At 39.9% G+C, this 18079-nt stretch overlaps 1 protein-coding gene across 3 annotated transcripts in view; it reads left to right on the top strand.

Annotated features, from left to right (window-relative positions):
* Nucleotides 1–5074, top strand: part of POU6F2 (POU class 6 homeobox 2) — a 305926-nt gene extending 300852 nt beyond the window's left edge. The window contains exons 9-10 of one of the 3 annotated variants that reach the window (XM_021291174.2): nucleotides 718–886; nucleotides 4187–5074. In XM_021291174.2, coding sequence (XP_021146849.2) covers nucleotides 718–886; nucleotides 4187–4691 — 674 coding nt within the window. In that variant the 3' untranslated portion in view covers nucleotides 4692–5074. The remainder of the gene's footprint in view (nucleotides 1–717; nucleotides 887–4186) is intronic. The other 2 variants (XM_065052010.1, XM_065052011.1) reach the window with 2 other exon arrangements.
* The last annotated feature ends 13005 nt before the right edge of the window (nucleotides 5075–18079 follow it).

Genomic DNA, 18079 nt, shown 5'->3' with positions numbered 1-18079 from the left:
TCCACCTGATAGGAGGTAGAATGAAAAGCTTGAAAGGCTGCTTCTCAGAAGGGCATATTTTAAAAGATTATTTTTAAATTAAGGAGTTTTTAAAGGCAGCATGTTGTTTGGGCTTGTTCATTTGCTGGGTTGTTTTGGACATTTGGCTGATGGTTTGAGTTGGGTATTGTGCAAAAGGGAAGGAAGATTTTTGAATCTCCTTATTAGGCATTAATTTTAGATGAAGCACAAAGTCTTGATGTCAAATTAAAAACGCATGCAGCTCGTGCATATATTTAGCCCTCCCCATAGACTGCAAACAAATATATTAACACCAGCCTTCCTTCTGTATGTGATAAGAATGGGAAATGGGGAACACGATTTGTCAACCTGCGGGACATTTTACAAGGCACAAATGGCAGTGAGGAGCCCAAGCTTCCCCTCACTCGGAGCAGAGTTGGCCATTTTCAGGAGTTCAGCAACAAACTATGTCTTTGAAAATATTTCGCCAGCACCTGGAAGCACTGCAGCCTGGTTAGCATTTCAGCAATCTGAATATGCTTTGTAACACACTTGACAAAGCAAGCCTGCTTCTCTTTGGGGAAGAAGAGAAAAGGATAAGTATTATTTTTTAAAAACCCAACACATGAACGTCTTGACTGTAAAAGCTGGTGTAAGCCTAGTCCACCCATATGTGTGACACGAAGAACTGACGTGATTAAAACAATATTTCAACAGATCCTCAAACAGCCACTGGAGAGGTGGATGGGGTGAATCTGGAAGAAATCCGAGAATTTGCCAAAGCTTTTAAGATCCGGCGCCTGTCCCTTGGCCTGACACAGACTCAAGTTGGCCAAGCCCTGAGCGCCACGGAAGGCCCAGCCTATAGCCAGTCTGCCATCTGCAGGTAACCAGTTACATCATAAACTCTTTGTTCTTATAATTATCCAGATTATTGCGAGGAGCATGCTTGTGTTCGAGTCTCGTGTTTTTAGAATGTATTATTTAATCTAGGTCTTAAATTAACCAATAATGGTAGTATCCGGCAGATAAAATGTTCTTATTGTGTACCTCTATAGTAACTTTAGTCTTTTATTTTTTCCTCCTTCTTTTTTAAACAAGTGGAAACAATGTTCCTGGCATTGAGACTTAATTCAGTAGATGAGCTGGAGACCCTGCTGATGCTGGATAAGCACCAGCTGACCCTCTTCATACTGTGCCATTTTCTACAGATAGGGTTACTGAACAAATATTTCATGGCTGCATCCCTGCTAAGTTAAAACCTGTATTACTGTGGTTAGCACTTCACATACAGGATGTTAATGATGATTTACCTAGGCAACACAGAAGGGAGAAAATTATCCTTCCTGCTATCTTTCAAACCAGCAGCTATTCAGCTTTTATCACCCAAATGTTTACTTAAAAAAAAAAACCCCAAAACAAACAGACAACCCATGTATGCAAAGCAAAAATAGAAATCTGCCCTAATCATAAGAAATGATAATACAGTCTTGCCAGAGTTAAAGTAGTTAGAAGCAAACACCGTATACGCATGTATGTGTTACAGTAATTCCATGTTTATGCATGAGGTAACAAACACACTTAGGTAACAGCTTTTTCCTCTTGGGCAATGCCTTATAGTCCTCCTCCATCAGTGAAAGCCAAGAAACCAACTCTAAGCTCATTTAAGTGGATTTTGTTCTTGGTGATCCATGAAATGCTCTGTCTTTTTATCTGCTCTTTATACTTTTAATGTATTCCCCATAGAACGGAAGTGTACTTTTCCTGCAGTTTAAGACTAAGGTTATAAATAACATCAGTATGGGGTAGTGAGCTTGCAGCTCACATTTTGCTCAATGATTTTCCATAAAAACCATTGATTGTTGTTAAATACAAAAAGCTCCATAGGATCCTCTCACTTCTATGGTATCCCCTACTGTTTTTTCTTATAAGATACCTCCCTGTAGAAAATAACCTTTATTCAGTCTATACAAGGATACTACTGCTGGGAAATTTGTTTCAAGACTTGTATATCGTTATACCAAACAACATGTACTGCAGTATCAACACTAACAAGAAATACCGATGATACGAATGCTATTGCTCCCTGTTGCTAAGGATTAATTTTATTTTTTTTCTCCCTGTGATCAATTGGTAAAGAATGCCTAAAACGGGTGGAGTTTTTAGCAATTGCCAATTTGTTGTAGCCTTAAGTTGCTGTTTAATATATTACAAAGTGATACATTGCAGTTTCCTTTGCTTTTGTCTAGTTTACTGTCTTCTCATTCCCTCCATCTACCTTACACCTGAGAAAACCACTGGAGATGGTTTGAATTTTACTAAGAGAAAGGGTTCTCCATTAACCAATTATCATCAAAACACCAAAACTGATGAAGCTGGAGCACAGATGTGGCTAGCAGAAGACCAGAATGAGGAGGCCTTTTACAGGGGCTCCTTAGAGGGACAGATTGCTCAGAACACGAGTACTGGGTGCAGAAACTGGTCCCAAATGCTTGCAGAGCTCTAGGGTTTTTTTACTCCCTTTGACTCCCCAGATGGATATTACTTTGGGGTGTAATAACGTGCTGTGACTGTGCATTTCTTGTTAAGCACCAAGACAAGCTGCTTCAGTGGCAGTATGCCGTTCCTCAGAAATAGTAGGTTTGACTTTTCTTTTAATGGTAACAAAGGAGTTTCAGTGTGAACTCCGGGGTAATGGAAAGGGCAGTACGGTAAGCAGGTTGAATGGCCAGCTCAGACATAGATGTAGAGTCTCCCAGTGGCCTGTGCAGGTCCAATCAGCAATACACCACCTTCCTGATGTGTCCTGAATGCAAACAATGGCATTTTTGTGAGACCATGTGTTCTAAAACATACGCTTCAGCCTGAAATATTACTGGACACCAAGGAAGGACACCTTGCAGTCAATACCACACTAGAAACCCAGGCATCAGTTACAAATTCCTTCGAGTGTTATTATCTGAAATTATTACTGGTCTTATTCTTTGTTTGTGAGAAATGCTTTGTTTCATGCTGGAATATTTTCTGCAGCCACCACGTGCTGAATAGAGACACTAAAAATTGCCAACGGCAGCCACTGAGCTGCCTTGCACTGAGGCACTGATTTGCTCGGTCCCATCTCCAGACCACCTCGTGATCAGTGGTGGTGCCTCAGCAGCACCACAGCACAGTAATTGTTGTCTTTCCACAGCGTTAAGTAACCTCAGTGTGCAAGGTGGACATAGGCAAAGTGGAGAAATGCAAATGGGTGGCATCAGAGGACTTGGGTTAAGACTTCTTTAATGCATAGTAAGAGAGGATGAATTCGGTAAATGAGAGAAACAAGTACTTATAAGACTCGAAATGTGAACTCAGCTCTTCTGCTTGTTTTTGAAAGGATTAAAGCTTTGTGTGGCTGCTTTTCCAGATGCTTTATAATACTTGTAAAATCTGGTTTGGCAAAAGACTTTTGATGGCAAAATGATATATAGAAGACCTCATTTACAGGAAATGATATCATTCTGGTACAGTGTGCAGAAATCCCACAATAAACCCAGCTTGGTGCCACAGCATATTAGTAGACTATTATGCTGGGTTTCATCTGGAAAACATGAGTCTGTCTTTGCACATTATGGGGGCAGTCAAGATAATTGCAAAGTGTCCAGCTGTTTCAGCTGAACACCACTGTAGCTATGGGAATCTTTTTCCAACCCAGAAAAGGGATATAGCGTTAACTTGCAAACAGTGAAAATAGCTGAAAAATGAAAGGAGAGGAAACCTGATATTGAGAGGCTAGTTACTGCCATTGGTTTGTATTATTAAAGCTGTGGTGTTTGGACAACATGGCATGGGAGGGGAAACAAAAGGATTAATCACAAAGACGAGATGATAAAGAGTAATTACCTTTGATGTCATTTCCTGTAATTTAGACTTAGCCTTAAGGGTTTTGAAGATTGTCAGAAATACAAAAACGTGACTCATAACATGTATTATTTAGTGTACTTAGAATTTTGTTGTAGTGCTCGTTTTGTGTTAGCTTAAATATCTAGCTCTCTCTAGATATATATATATATTTATAGCTATACCTATCTGGTAGTTTTTGTAATCCATTGTCAATTACCTCTGCCAGTCAATTAGTCAGGCAGGCAGGAAGTCCCACCCTGGCAGAGCATCAGTGTAAGACTCTTCTTTCTCAATTTTCCCTCAGACACACCATCCTGAGAAGCCACTTTTTCCTACCACAGGAAGCCCAAGAGAACACTATAGCTAGCAGTCTGACAGCCAAACTGAACCCTGGCCTTTTGTATCCTGCCAGGTTTGAAAAGCTGGACATCACCCCTAAAAGTGCCCAGAAGATAAAGCCGGTGCTTGAGCGGTGGATGGCTGAGGCTGAGGCCCGCCATCGAGCAGGTATGCAGAACCTTACCGAGTTTATCGGAAGCGAACCATCCAAAAAGCGCAAGAGGCGTACCTCATTCACGCCACAAGCCCTTGAGATCTTGAATGCCCACTTTGAGAAGAACACGCACCCCTCTGGGCAAGAAATGACAGAGATTGCAGAGAAACTGAACTATGACCGGGAAGTAGTTAGAGTTTGGTTCTGCAATAAGAGGCAAGCACTGAAGAACACAATTAAACGTTTGAAACAACACGAGCCCGCGACGGCAGTTCCTATGGAGCCTTTAACAGACTCTCTGGAAGAAAACTCCTAAGAACAAAACCAAACCAAACCACACACAAAAATCCCTGCACCAACAGAACCCTAACCATTCGAACTCTGTGAAAATACCTGTTCATCACCCTTGTAAGTAAAAGACTGAGAAAACCACAAGAAGGACAGAACAGTTTCTAAATGTCCGTGAGTTTTCCTATTTAAAAAAAAAATACACAACACTTAGCGTGTGTGTCGTAGAATTAGTTCCCAAAACAACAAAAAAAAAAAAAAAGAAAAAGCCAGTTTTTTTAAATGGACATAAAGTAAACCAAATAACTGCTTACTTTTTTCTGTATATTATGAAAATGTGAACACATTTTAAGGAAAAACAAAACAAAAAGTACAAAAAAAGAAAAAAAAAAGAAAAAAGAAAAAAGAAAAAAAAAGCCTTTTATCTGTTTAAAAGAGAATACAAGCCTGCCACCTGGAGGAGTGATTGTAGCCTTTCAGGTATCAAGTGCTGATTCACTATGAAAACTATTAACCAAAGTCAGAAACATGGCATTGCAAGCTAGATTGTTAGTCTACTCTTTTATGAGTGTAAAATGGTGTTACAAATTTTTACATTTGTATTTTGCAAAGAGGAAAGCAACAGGATTAATTTCTCTCATCTTTGTTCACATCCCCTGCCGGTGTGTACAAACAGGTGTTAAAGCCATTCCATTGTGGTCACCTCCTTTTCTTTTGGTCAACAGTTTTGCAATCTCAAAGTGTTTGGGGCCAAAAATAATTTATTTTTATTGTGATTTGTGAGGTTTGGTGTTTCTCTTCTAAGGTCTATGTCTTGGTTTGCATTTCTGTTTTTCTTTTTTTTCTAATTCTTTTTTGCTGCCTCCCCTCTTCCAGCTCATTCTCTACCCTTTCCCCAAACCCACGTAACCCAGTACTGTTTGAAGATTTTTAAAAAGAAAAGTGAAATCTGAACACTTTTATATTGATATGCTGAAATGAAGTAGAGGACAAAGAAATATTAGGATTATATCTCATGAACTGTCAGCCCACAATGCTCATTGTCGACTATAGCCTGTGGGATTTCTCTGTCCTCTGGCTGTGAACCTGGAGAGGTTACCAAAACTCACTTTGTGGTATAAATATAAACTGCACACTTGGTTCAGTACTGCATCTGCGCTATGGTTCTGTTTGAAACAATTCCTCTCCAAAGTCTGCTAGCCAAAGAAATTTCTTGAGATTCTAATGAAAGCGAACAGACAGGCCAAGAAGCGATGAGGATGTTTTGACGGTTGCATCACTATGGACTGTTTCAGTGGTAGTGCTTTATTCCTTCTGCCTTTTTTATGTCATCCCAATATTAATGCTCGCCCTGGTGACCTCTTCAGTAGGAGGATGTGTTTCCGCAGATGTTTGCTGTGACCGCTGGCTACACTAAACAACCAGGATCTAGGGAAGCCCACTGAATATCCTTTGGGATTAGTAAGGCTGGCCACCTGCAATATGTTTCAGGTGAATTGATTTTCCTTTAAAGACAACTTATCTCTGTGGCTTCCTTTTTGATAGGACAAGCACCTTCTAAAATACTGTGGCCATTTGACCCACAAGTATACCAAGGCTCAGAGGGAGAGAAAGGTGTTGCAGGTTCTCCTTGGGGTATGGGCTGACCTGCTGAAGGTCACTTACGATTTTCATATTCTTCTGAGATCTGCTCCAGCCTTTGGTGTTCAGCCCACCGTAAGGGTAGAAGCTGAATCTTGATCAGGACTTTCCAAAAGAAAACACTGGGGATTTGGTTCAGCTCACTGTAGAGGTGGTAGAGTAAAATTCTGCCGGTGTAACTCCTGATTGCATTCACTGACCTCAGGATGGTTGTATTGGATGTTTGCTGGTCCACCCAGGATGTTGAAGGAGGTTCCTGAAGTGCTGAACTCTTCAAATAACACCTCTATTACAGAGTTTTCAAGAACTCAAGACTATGTCCAAAGCTTACTGAAAGAAAGGGACTTCCATTGATTTCACTAGGCTTTGAATCTGGCCCTCGCTATTTTATTAATGGGATTTGCCTTGCAGAATGGGGTATTTACTGCATGGTTGGTGGAGTTTTAAGGCTTCAGAGACCATCACCTGTGCCAGAAGCTGCCTCTAAATGAGAGCACTCTCAAAGGTCAGGGTTGGAGAGCACTGAGGATCCAGTACTCCAGGCTGGGCTCACGTCCAGCAAATGCATTTTAGGCTTTAAGCTTCAGCAGGGTATGTTTAAGGATATTTTCAGTATCGCTTTTACGTGGAGGACAGTGAGAATTGTTATTGACTCTTTTCCAACTGTTGATATATAAATATCTGCGGGGGGAAAAAACACCTCAGTAACCACAGGCAAATTGTGCGGGACAAAAAAGATGCTTTGCCCCCACTGAGCATGTGAAGTAAAGAGTCTCACAGCAACATCTGCCCCTCTGGGTTTTCTTTTTCCCTCTCTATCCACGGATACCTATAATATATCCACAGATGTATCTGTGTTATCTATACCCATAGCCCTAAACTTGTGGCCACAGTTCAGTTTATGTAACGATCGGGAGACCACCCAGAAGCCGAGAGGGAAGCAGGGAAGAACACGTCGTACTTGGAAGTGGACGCTCCTGAAGTCCTACTCGTGTCTCCAGTACGCTGCTAATTGTCCACTCATTAATGCCACATACACGATGACCTGTTCAGCCACCCCTGAGACCCTACAACACCCCACCACCACCATCCCCATCATCAACAACCTGGGAACAAAACCATCAACCATTCTTTGCCAAAAAACTAAATTTCCAGTTCTCCCAGGGACTGCTCTAAATTCTGTGAAGAAAAATCCCCCAAGAAGCGAAGTTAACAAAACGGTGTATGAAAGATACTAAATGTTTAAAAATATGCTGGCAGCAGTTATATAAGCTCTTTTTTGTTCCAAAGTACATATCGGAAGGATATAACTAGGGCAGTGAAAATGTAAAATAAATATAAATCGCCAGCTTGGAAGAAAAAATGGTGTTCATCCCGCAGTCTTAAAATCATTCATGTGCAGTGATTTTTTTTACAGTTTTCTAATTTTATATTATGTTTTGTAAATTATTTATAAAGTGTTGTAATGCTTCTTATATTAATTTTTTTATAAACAAATTTTTGCTATGAGGCATAAAAGGTGCCTGAACAGATTCTTAGGAAGATAAATTACGTGTGAATCATACGTCTGGGGGGGGCCATAAATATTTTGTTCTATTTTGTCACTGGCAAACTTTCTGGTTTCCATTTGTAAACAGTCTTCATGTATTTATTACAGTTGAATACCTTTTAGTTTTGCATGTGACTAAAAGATAGATTGCTACCAGCAAATGAAACAAAAGTCTCTTCAGTCATATGTGAAGGTTGAATGGTTTTCCAATTTATTGATCATTGATTTTTTTAATATATATATATATATATAATTATTTGAATAATGAACTAAGGATTCACGTACGGTTCTGATTTTGTCTTTTTATGTTTTTCACTAAAAAGCTATTTTGGACAGTTGAAGAAATCAAATGCATTCAAAAGTTTCAAGTTTCTTTATGTTATTACTGAAAAAAAAAAAAAATTAAAAAAAAAAGAAAAAAGAGAGAACAAGAAAGCAAAAAGGAGCTAGGAAGGAACAAGTAGAGGCGTATCAAAGAACTCAAGCTATAACCAAAAAGAAATATGTAAAATGCCTTTGCTCGTCTTCTCAATGCTGGACCAAAGCTCAATGTATGTAGGTATATGCACATTGTATAGATATGGCTAAATGTTGCTGACAATCTCGCAATACTAAACTGTTACTATTTAAAAAAAAAAAAAAAAAAAGAAAAAAAATACAAAAATAAAACTGTTCATCAGTGTTTTACCTCAGCACTCTACTTGTACCCAGTTATTGACCAACATTCAAATACGAAGATAAGAGAGGAAATTGATTTCCATGTCAATGTTTGACTGTAAAATCTGTTTGGAAGACATTTTGTAATGAGCTTTTTGTCATGTGGTTTGCTTGTTTCCAACTTGAGATTATGTGGGGCACATTTGTTTATTTATTGTTTAAAAGTGATATTATTATTATTAAGTATTATTATTACTATTATTATTATTATTTTTGTCCTATGTGCTATAATCTACAGAATGGTCACCAGGGTCACTTATGAAGCACTGCAGAGAGATCTGTTTTTCCATGCATGGAGCATGCAGCGGGAAAGATGGCAGTACAAAATGGACTGTATTGTGTTGTTAAAAAATACAAATCATTACAAAAGGAGTTGATGTGGTGGACTTGTGACCAAGAAACCAAACTGAATATTCAAAAGCTCCTTACTACTCTGACTTTGAAACCAAAGCTGATTTATCTGCACAGGTTGCTTAACATGAAAAAAAAAATATTAAAAAAAAATAAAAAAAACTGACAAAAACTGTACTTAATCTAGAGCAATATCTGTATGGTCAGTAAAGCTGCACTTTGTGTATTTCTTAACAGCTTCAGATCTGTCACTTTTAATTTGTACCATAAAAAATAAAGAATTGTTTGACATGAAAAATAAGCTCCTTTCATGTGTTTGTCTTAAATCTCATGCATTATTCACATGATCAGAGCTCATGTAATTTCACATCAGTTCAATAAAAAAAACAGGGCAAAGAAAGGAAGAACGAAAATCCGCTTGCACTGTGGAGCATCACTTTACCTGCAAAACTAAACGCTGTTTCTGTACCAGAAGTGGGCATGCACATTGGTGATGTCTTATTTTCTCTACAGATATGCAGAGTAGAGGATCTGCCTCAGGAATATCCTGGAATCGCTCAGGTGAGTGTGTGTTATCCCCCAGGCCGAGTGGAGCAAAACACAGCTGGACGTGGAGGCCAGAAAAGGTGAATCTTCCACAGCTCCCAGAACAAAAGCCCCGGTAAGTGATGGGAAGGGAGCGTGGCAGCGAGCTTGGGTCGCCCTTTCCAATGATTTCTCTTGCATTTCTGCAGGGCTCGCGAGGTCCATTCCTCGTATCTTCCCGTGACTATGATATTAGGCAGCAGAAATGCCTGTTTTTCAGGCCATTTGCGTTGAGTCGTGTTGAGTTCTGCCTAAATACATTATTCTGAAGAACCGACGCGTTTTGAGAAATGAATGAATCGTATGATAAAGTTGTTTCGGAAAAAAAGAGCCTAGAAAAAAGCTCTGACAATAATAGAGCGTTGTGTTTGAGACTTGGGAACAAAACTTTTGCAAAGCCTTTTCCCTTTGATTTTGTTAACTGTTGTTTTACATATCCAATACCACATGCTAAATAATCAAAAACAAACCTGAAATATTTATTTGTATAGAAAATATAGGGAGTACCTGAGATATTTATTTATCCTGATTTTTCCCAGATTGGAGTTTCCCTTTTCCATGCATTTTTTTACTGCATTTTATGGGATTTATAAGAAAGGTAAAGGAAAAAGGCAACTTCCTTGTAGACATGGTGATGCAGGCAGCATGAGCAGGGCAAAGATGATAGAGGTATAGCCTTTTGTTAGACCAGATAGTACGTATGGAAAAAAAGTAGATAAGCTTTTAAGTGCCCAAATCCTCCTTTGGTGTGAAACAAAAGCAGCTGAATCCAAAGGTAAACAGAAGCTGGGAATGAAAAAAAATAAGACACTGGGGTACTGTGGTGACCTGAAGTCATATCTTGGTACAACCTACACTGCCATTTCTTCGTATCATGGGCTAAACCTTCGTGTGCCAGCTTCAAAAGTAGTGACTACAGGTTTCCACACACTACCTACACCCAGGGAGTGCCAACACTGTTAATCCCCACGAGGAGTGTCTTGGAACTGAGTCGTATTTACTGTTACCCACTGGTAAATACCTGATCCGCAGTGTGCATCTTGCAGTAGGGATAAGGATAGCCTGGCATACTACAGACCTAGGCCCAAAATTACACCCATTCCTCTAGGCATCATGTCTCCACACCGTGGTCTAACAGCCATACTTCAAACCCACATAATTTATATATCATACAAGGATGTGGAGAATTACCCTTTATGCTTTCATACCAGATGCTAAAATCTGAACTCATATCTATTCATTTAATAGTGATAAAGCAACAAGCAAACATTGGGTAGCGACTTTTTCCCCCTACTCTTTTTAAAAATGCAAAATTTTCTCTTTGGATCGTACTGTAGATATTTTAGCTGCCTCATAGGCACATGACACTACTTAGCCATTGCTTAAATAACCTGGATCTATTTTGTCACAAGAAATGGTGACTTTGCAAATTCAATCAATTATGTTCCCATTGATCACTGAATGCTCAAAATAAATCCTACCTTCAAGCCACTGAAAACCGACTATAAGACTTCGCACCCCTTACTGACTGCTTAATAATCAAATTTCTGGAGCTTGGCTGTGACAGTACTTCAAAGCTCCCTAAGAGCAACATTAATAACAAAGAGCTTTAGAAGCACAGTTCTTTCCAAGGCCTCTTTTTTGTACTTCTTGCAAAAAATAACATATTTTCAATACTCTCGATAAACAATAAACTCTGTTTGTGCCCTGCCCTTCCCTTCAGACAGGTGTGAGGGGAGGAAAGCTGGCACTAAGATCAGAGAAGTATGCAGGGATGACATGTTTTTATATGGCCTGTTCCCCTGTACAACTGCTTTACGACCAGCCACAGTCTAATTCTGTATCTGCGAGAAAAGCTATGAGTATTAGCAGGGCTTTGGTAATCAAAGATTCTCTTCTGCTGAGTTAAACTTCAATTAAACAAGCTCTCAGGAAACAAAACAGGCCAATCAAGAGGGAAGGTTCTCTTGGGGTTTGTTTTTTAATCTGAGAATTCAGGTTTAATATGAATCACTCCCATATGAGATCGCGATGCGCTTGAAAATAATTGAGAATTAAAGAGTTAGAAGGGTTTTTTCCTTCTCTCTCCCTCTGCTGTACAGACCTGGAGGTTTGAGTTTTTCCCTGTTCACAGTCATTTACTGTTGCATTTTGCCACATTATGGACATCAGTGGTCAAGAATGAGCAGAGAGTCACCATGTATCTCATGAGCAATTACCATGTTTTTTGATTCAGAAGCCAATTGCCCTGCATTCTTCTAAAACGCCCACAGCAGCCTTGTCTAATCCACCAAAGCGGCTGCAGGGAGGTCAGGTAGAAGCTCGTGTAATAACGAGTCATTCGTGTTACAGTGTCCATACGGACACGGAACATTGCGTGATCACTGGCCTCATGTCAAAACACCAGCTGACTTCTCAGCCCAAGAGCTGTACTGGAGGGAGGCCAGCGGTGGGCTACAAAGATGATTCAAGGCCTGGAGCATCTTTCTTATGAGGAGAGACTGAGAGAGCTGGGTCTGTTCAGCCTGGAGAAGAGAATGCTGAGAGGGGATCTCATCAATGCTTATAAATATCTCAAGGGTGGGTGTCAAGAGGATGGGACCAGACTCCTTTCAGTGATGCCCAGTGACAGGGTGAGGGGCAATGGGCACAGGCTGAAGCACAGGAGGTTCCACCTAAACATGAGGAGAAACTTCTTTACTTTGAGGGTGCCAGAGCGCTGGAACAGGCAGCCCAGAGAGGTTGTGGAGTCTCCTTCTCTGCAGATATTTAAAATCCCCTGGACACATTCCTGTGCAATCTTCTCTAGATGAACCTGCTTTAGCAGGTGGGTCAGACTAGATGATCTCCAGAGGTCCCTTCCAACCCCAGCCATTCTGTAATTCCATGATTCTGTGATCACATGCACACTTGGTGTGGGTAGGTCTTGGTTCATGCCACAAACACACGTACAAGCTCAAGGGGCAGCAAAAAATGGCTTTGGCAGTACTAAAACTGTGCTAGAGACCACATGGGTGGGCCAGTCCTAAAAGAACATGAGAAGTTCTGTTTTTGTGGAGCAGTATCTTGAAACTGTGACATGGCCTCCACCAGCACAGCATCAACAAGCTTGTCAGGTCTGGACTCACTTCATTTTTTTCGGATACCACATACTGCTGGTGTTCAGCTACAGCTAATGAGCTCCTGGCTTTCAATTGACAACAGTCCATGCCCCAGTCAGTCTATCTATCAATACCATCAACAGGAAGATCTCCCATCTTGTATGTTTTCTCTAAGTGATGGTCCCAGAATAGTCCCTTAAATAGTCCCAGAATGCTGAAGGCCTTAGAGGACAGTGAGTAAGATGGTGACAATGCACACATCTGAATTGTGTGGCCACTTGTAAATGTTTTGGGGAAGCCAGGATTGCCCCGGCATCTGCGGACTCCCTGGCTGCATGCCCACCCCTTTTTATAAATTGTATGAAGCCCTTGTTCTGACATTCAGTCATTCCTGCTAGTTTTTTATGCTATTAATTTTAAATATCTCGTGTTGTCATGAACCGCTTATGCCTCTTCTTTAAGACATAGAAACTTGTCTATCGACTGAGATTAAAAGAAGACAAAGCTGTGAAAATCCTTTAATTTCTTTTTGCAAAGAAGGCACTCTGGTGGTTTTTACCCTCTTGCCTCTGTCCTTCTGACATTTTCAGTTCAATTATGTGTTCTTAAACAGAGGAGTGTGAATCTGCCACCAAAATTACCGCTCAAAATCGACCCAGGTTAAGCTACCTGAAGAGAGGTGGTTATTTCTTAAATAAAGAGCTATTTTCAGTTACTAGTTGTGGAAAGTAAAGGGAACTGATCTTTCAAGTGTATCATGTAGATAACTTTATTTGCCCAACTAGTGTTATTGATGTTTTGATGTTACCTTCATAGATACATTAAGTGACATGTGTAAGTTTTCACAGGATTGGACCTACCCTAGGCATTTGTGAATCGATACTCGTATTTATCACTCTAGCTCCTCCATCAGTAAATCTTGATATGTCTTTTATTATTTTTGAAGCACAAACAGCTCAGAGGGGACTGTATCCCAACAAGAAAGGTATGTGCATATTCCTTCTAAAGTCAATACAACTATTGTTCTGGCTTGGCAGACAGCTGCCAGAAACATTTGCTTTTGAAGATAATCTCAAGGGGGTAAACGCTGGGGAAACAGGATGAATGCAAGAGCATGAGCCATTAAATGTTTTTAAAATACTCTCTGTTGTTCCACAGCATTTAACATCCTTCCTTCTGAAGGTATTCTAACAAATTCACACATTGACCACTGATAAGGAGAACTGAAGCAGCACCATTTTGTGCCTGTGCTGTACCTAATCCCAAGCATGTGCATCAGCAATCTGAGTCTAAGACTTACCGGCCAGTGTGGCGATCGAAACTCATCAGGTGGTCTATACATCCAGAGTAAGGATCACAAAGAGCAAGGATCAAAAATCCACACTGGCATGTGCACTTTACAGGCCACGGTATCTTCAAAGAAGTTACTCAAGAGGTAATATGTAATAAAGACTAATAAAGGGAAAAAACAAAACTCACAGGCATTTGGTAAAGGAAAAAGGGCACACGTGTTAGAACAGACAAACACAGTAATAAAAACCTATCAATCGCTTGGTATCAGCTGAGTGTACACGCATGGTACATCAAGCCTGTGAGGAGCCTGTATTATTTATAACGTACTTCCGTCTGCTGTGGTTAAAGGTGTGATAACAAAAGCAGGTCCTGTGGCCCTAGACATCAACTGAAGATGAGAACATGACAAGTTACATTTATGTCTGAAAATGGCTTGAATTTCATGTTAAAATTGAAACCTGACCGATCTATAACAAGTTAATATTTTTTAAAGATCATTGTTAAGTTTAAGACTATTCTACTGAAGCAATGGAAATAATTTTCCTAGAACTATTTTAAATCATCTTTCATATGTAATCATTCACAGTTTTTAGAGGGCAGGAAGGTAATGTCCATTTTCAAACAATCACATGGCATTTTTATTTATGTTTCGATTGTGCACAGCTTGAATTTTTCTATTTTAATTATATCAACATATTGTAATTCTGTAATATTTAAAAGCGAATGTGCCTATATACAAAGTCAGCATCTCCAGCCTACTCAAATCATGTCTCGAGTAAGCAGTCAGTTCTGTGAGTATTTAAATGTTTATGTAGCCACGTTAGCTTGCTATCATAAGGAAGCAATCCATTACATGCTTGTTTTCCTTATCTACTTAGATTTCATATGATTTTAACCTCGATGCTTTAAAACACTGACCAGTTTCAAACTAACCTGACAGAAGGGAAGAAACCTCACAGATAAATACGTGTCTATCAGTTTAATGAAAATAACCTAGAGAACAAGAGGCGGATTAGTGTCCCAGGTGAGAAAAAGCCTGCAGTAAGCTCAATCCTTACTCAACACCAGAGAATCAACATGGGAAGAGGAGAAAGCAACTCCTTCTAATATCCCCACTTGCACGAAAAAATATCACACTGGGCTCAAAAACCATCAGGAAATGCTCATCCTAAGAAACCAGATTTCATTAGTTCTGGTGCCCAACAGTTTTTTGTATTCTTCATGTGGTTTACAAGCCCAGCCACCAATGCCTCAGAACAGGCATAACCGGCAAGGCCTTGGCTTCCTTTAAAACTGTTCCTTACTGTGGAGAGGTACTGTCTTTGAAAGCAAGCAGTCTGTCACTTCCATTTCCAATACAGCAGTTATATTGTAATTTAGGATGAAACAAATGTCTAGCTGAAAAAAAAAAAAAGAAAAAAGAAAAAAGAAAAAAACCATTCCATTCCTATTGCACTGGGAAGGTGATTAAAAAGAAGGGAGAGAGGAAAATAGCCTCTCAGTAGAAACTGTTTATGAGGTACTGTATTAGAAAGTCTGTTTTCCTAGCTCAGGGTTTAAATCAGAAAAATAGGTTACTTGTGAACACAGGAGAGAAATAAACACAACTTTTCGTTCATTAATTTAACAAAATCTGCAGGAAGTTTGAGCCTCTTTTTGTTTGCTACTGTCAGCAAAATTTTGCACACTGGAAGCAGCCTATTTGAACTGGGTGGAGATGTTCAACTGTACAAAGTTACAGGTTTACCTTAAGTAGCTTTGTTGCTTAGCTGCTTGAGTGTTGGTTCCAAAACTGGAAAGGATTTAGTAATTTCTTTTCAATGCTTCCCTCTTCTTTTAACACTCTTCTGCTTCCAAAGAAGTTCTAAAGCTCCCTGCCTTCAGCACCTGTGCAGTAAATTTGGTTAGAGGAGGCCAGCAAAGCCTATATCCAGTTCAGTTTATCAGAAAAAAAGGTCAATCATGCTTGGCACCACCCATGCAAAGAGGAAAACATGTGTCCCACCACGGAACACTGCGCAAGCCAAACATACTGCAAGACTAAACGAAGTCCACACCAGCCTTTAGAGGCAGCTGTCTGCACTGGGGGTGCATCTTCACCAGCTGTCTGGTAATAAATCCTGTGGCTGGAGTAGAAACCCCAGCTCATGGTTTCTTGCTCCTAAAGTGAAAGGATGCTTCAGTATGTCAGTATGGGAGATATGAATAAGAAGCCAAACTCATTGCTCAGGCACAGACACTGAGGAGCCACAAAGCAGTGCAGAGCTGACCTTCCAGTCTCCAAAACATAAAATCTGATGAAACAGCAGGTTTAGCTAAGGAATATAGCTGATTGGGCTAAAATACAGTCCTGAAGACCTTTTCTTTCATGAGCTGGTAAAGTAATTTTTAAGTATAGTCCAGATAATCAACATGCATTTTTTCCCCTTTGCTTGGTCAGTCCTAGTGATTTTCCTTCAGGCCTTTCCATGCCATTTCAAGCCATCGCTTTCCTGTGCCTTTGACATTTACAGTGCAACCTGAACAGAATCAAAGACTATGAATATAGTTGGCAGAAGCAATTTACAGCCTCCCCCAATACCCCAATATCCAGATCAACTATGCAACAAGTTGCAGACGATGATGACCCATAATGTTCTCATGGTGAAGGCAAATGTGCTCTGCAAACATGTGCAACAGTAGAACTGACTGCTAAGCCCCTTTCCCATCCCTATCTGCGGCTGCCACTTCAGCTCTTCCAGCAGATACTCTTTTCTTCTCATTCACTAACTCATTTCAGTTGGGACAACATCAACAAACACTCTCTATGAAAGTTTTTTAAGCTAACCCTCTCCTCTATGACTGAAACATGTTGCAGAGCAATCACACAAGCTGCTTCAATGGCAAAGGTGTGAAAAGAAAGGAAGGAGCAAAAGGCTGAGTGCAGAAATGACACCCATGAGCACAGCTGGATCCAAAACCTCACCCCTCCCAACCCCCACAAAAAGCAGATGACTATTCACTGCTTCAGAGTTTCAGCATGTCCTTTAGGGAGATTCACACTGCCTGTGATTGTGCTTTTGAATTTTCTGCTCTCTTACATCCTCTCAGTAATATTTAATTTTTTTTTCCTTTTGCAACATGACAAATATGCTGTATCTGTCCTGAAGAAGGAGAATTATTTCTTTGAGGATTGACTTGCCAGGAATACCTGTGTTTTTGTTACTGAACCTCAGAGACTTTCCTCTAAACAAGGAATTCTGTGAGAAAAAAAGAAGAACTGAAATGTGCTCTTGTTTTTCATATCAATATTGAAGCAGTTCGCCCTTTTTCCTTATTAATTTTTTACCATTATGACGTGACCAAATCACTTCTTTGTCTCTCTAATATCATAGAGTCTAACTTAAGCCGCCATTCTGGCGAATAAGAAAAATTAAAATTCATTATTTTTCTTTCGTAATGTAAGGTGGTCCTTTGACTTGAGACTCCTGACAGCGTGCAAGCTACTACCAACGTAACAACAGTTTTCCTGTTACAGATACCACTCTGCTTTGAGCCTGATTTGTCATCCACAATTCACCCCGCATAGGACACCAAATGGTGTCCCTCATGTGAAAACAACTTGTAAACTAATAAATAAGAGGAATAGATATTTAATAATTGATAATGAAATGGAGTAAAACCAGTGACCTTGGCAGGAAACATTCTGTGTCTTATTAGCAATTGCCAGAGCCAGTCATCCATCCTACTTAAATCCATTTCCTGAATGTGTTGCATCTCTTGAATTTATACTGCTCTGGCATCAAACTATTTCTGATGTTCACTGTCTTGCAGTCTGAATCAAGCAGACTTTGCTCCTCCTACCAACAAGAGTCTCTTTGTCTATTTTTCCTACATACAAATATATATGTGTCTCTAAATTTTCCGCAAAAGTCTAGCTGTAGAAATATTTGTGGGTTCAATAATTTTATTGATCTTGGTAGCCTCAGGTTGCATAGTGCCTGAGCACAACTGCAGTTTATGGACTGCTGGCATGGGGTATATATTTTAGAGTTCTCCTTAGAAGCTAGAGGAAAAATGAGGGCCATATTATTCTGTCTACAGGTTTTATGGTGGAAAAAACTGCATTGTAGACAATGATTACTCAGTACATTGTGCAAAAATCATTGCCAGGGACCAAAAAAATCATCTCCTATACAG

This window comes from Columba livia, chromosome 2, assembly GCF_036013475.1.
Source record: "Columba livia isolate bColLiv1 breed racing homer chromosome 2, bColLiv1.pat.W.v2, whole genome shotgun sequence".
NCBI classification, from domain to species: Eukaryota; Metazoa; Chordata; class Aves; order Columbiformes; family Columbidae; genus Columba; species Columba livia.
This window is presented reverse-complemented; position numbering and strand designations above follow the sequence as displayed.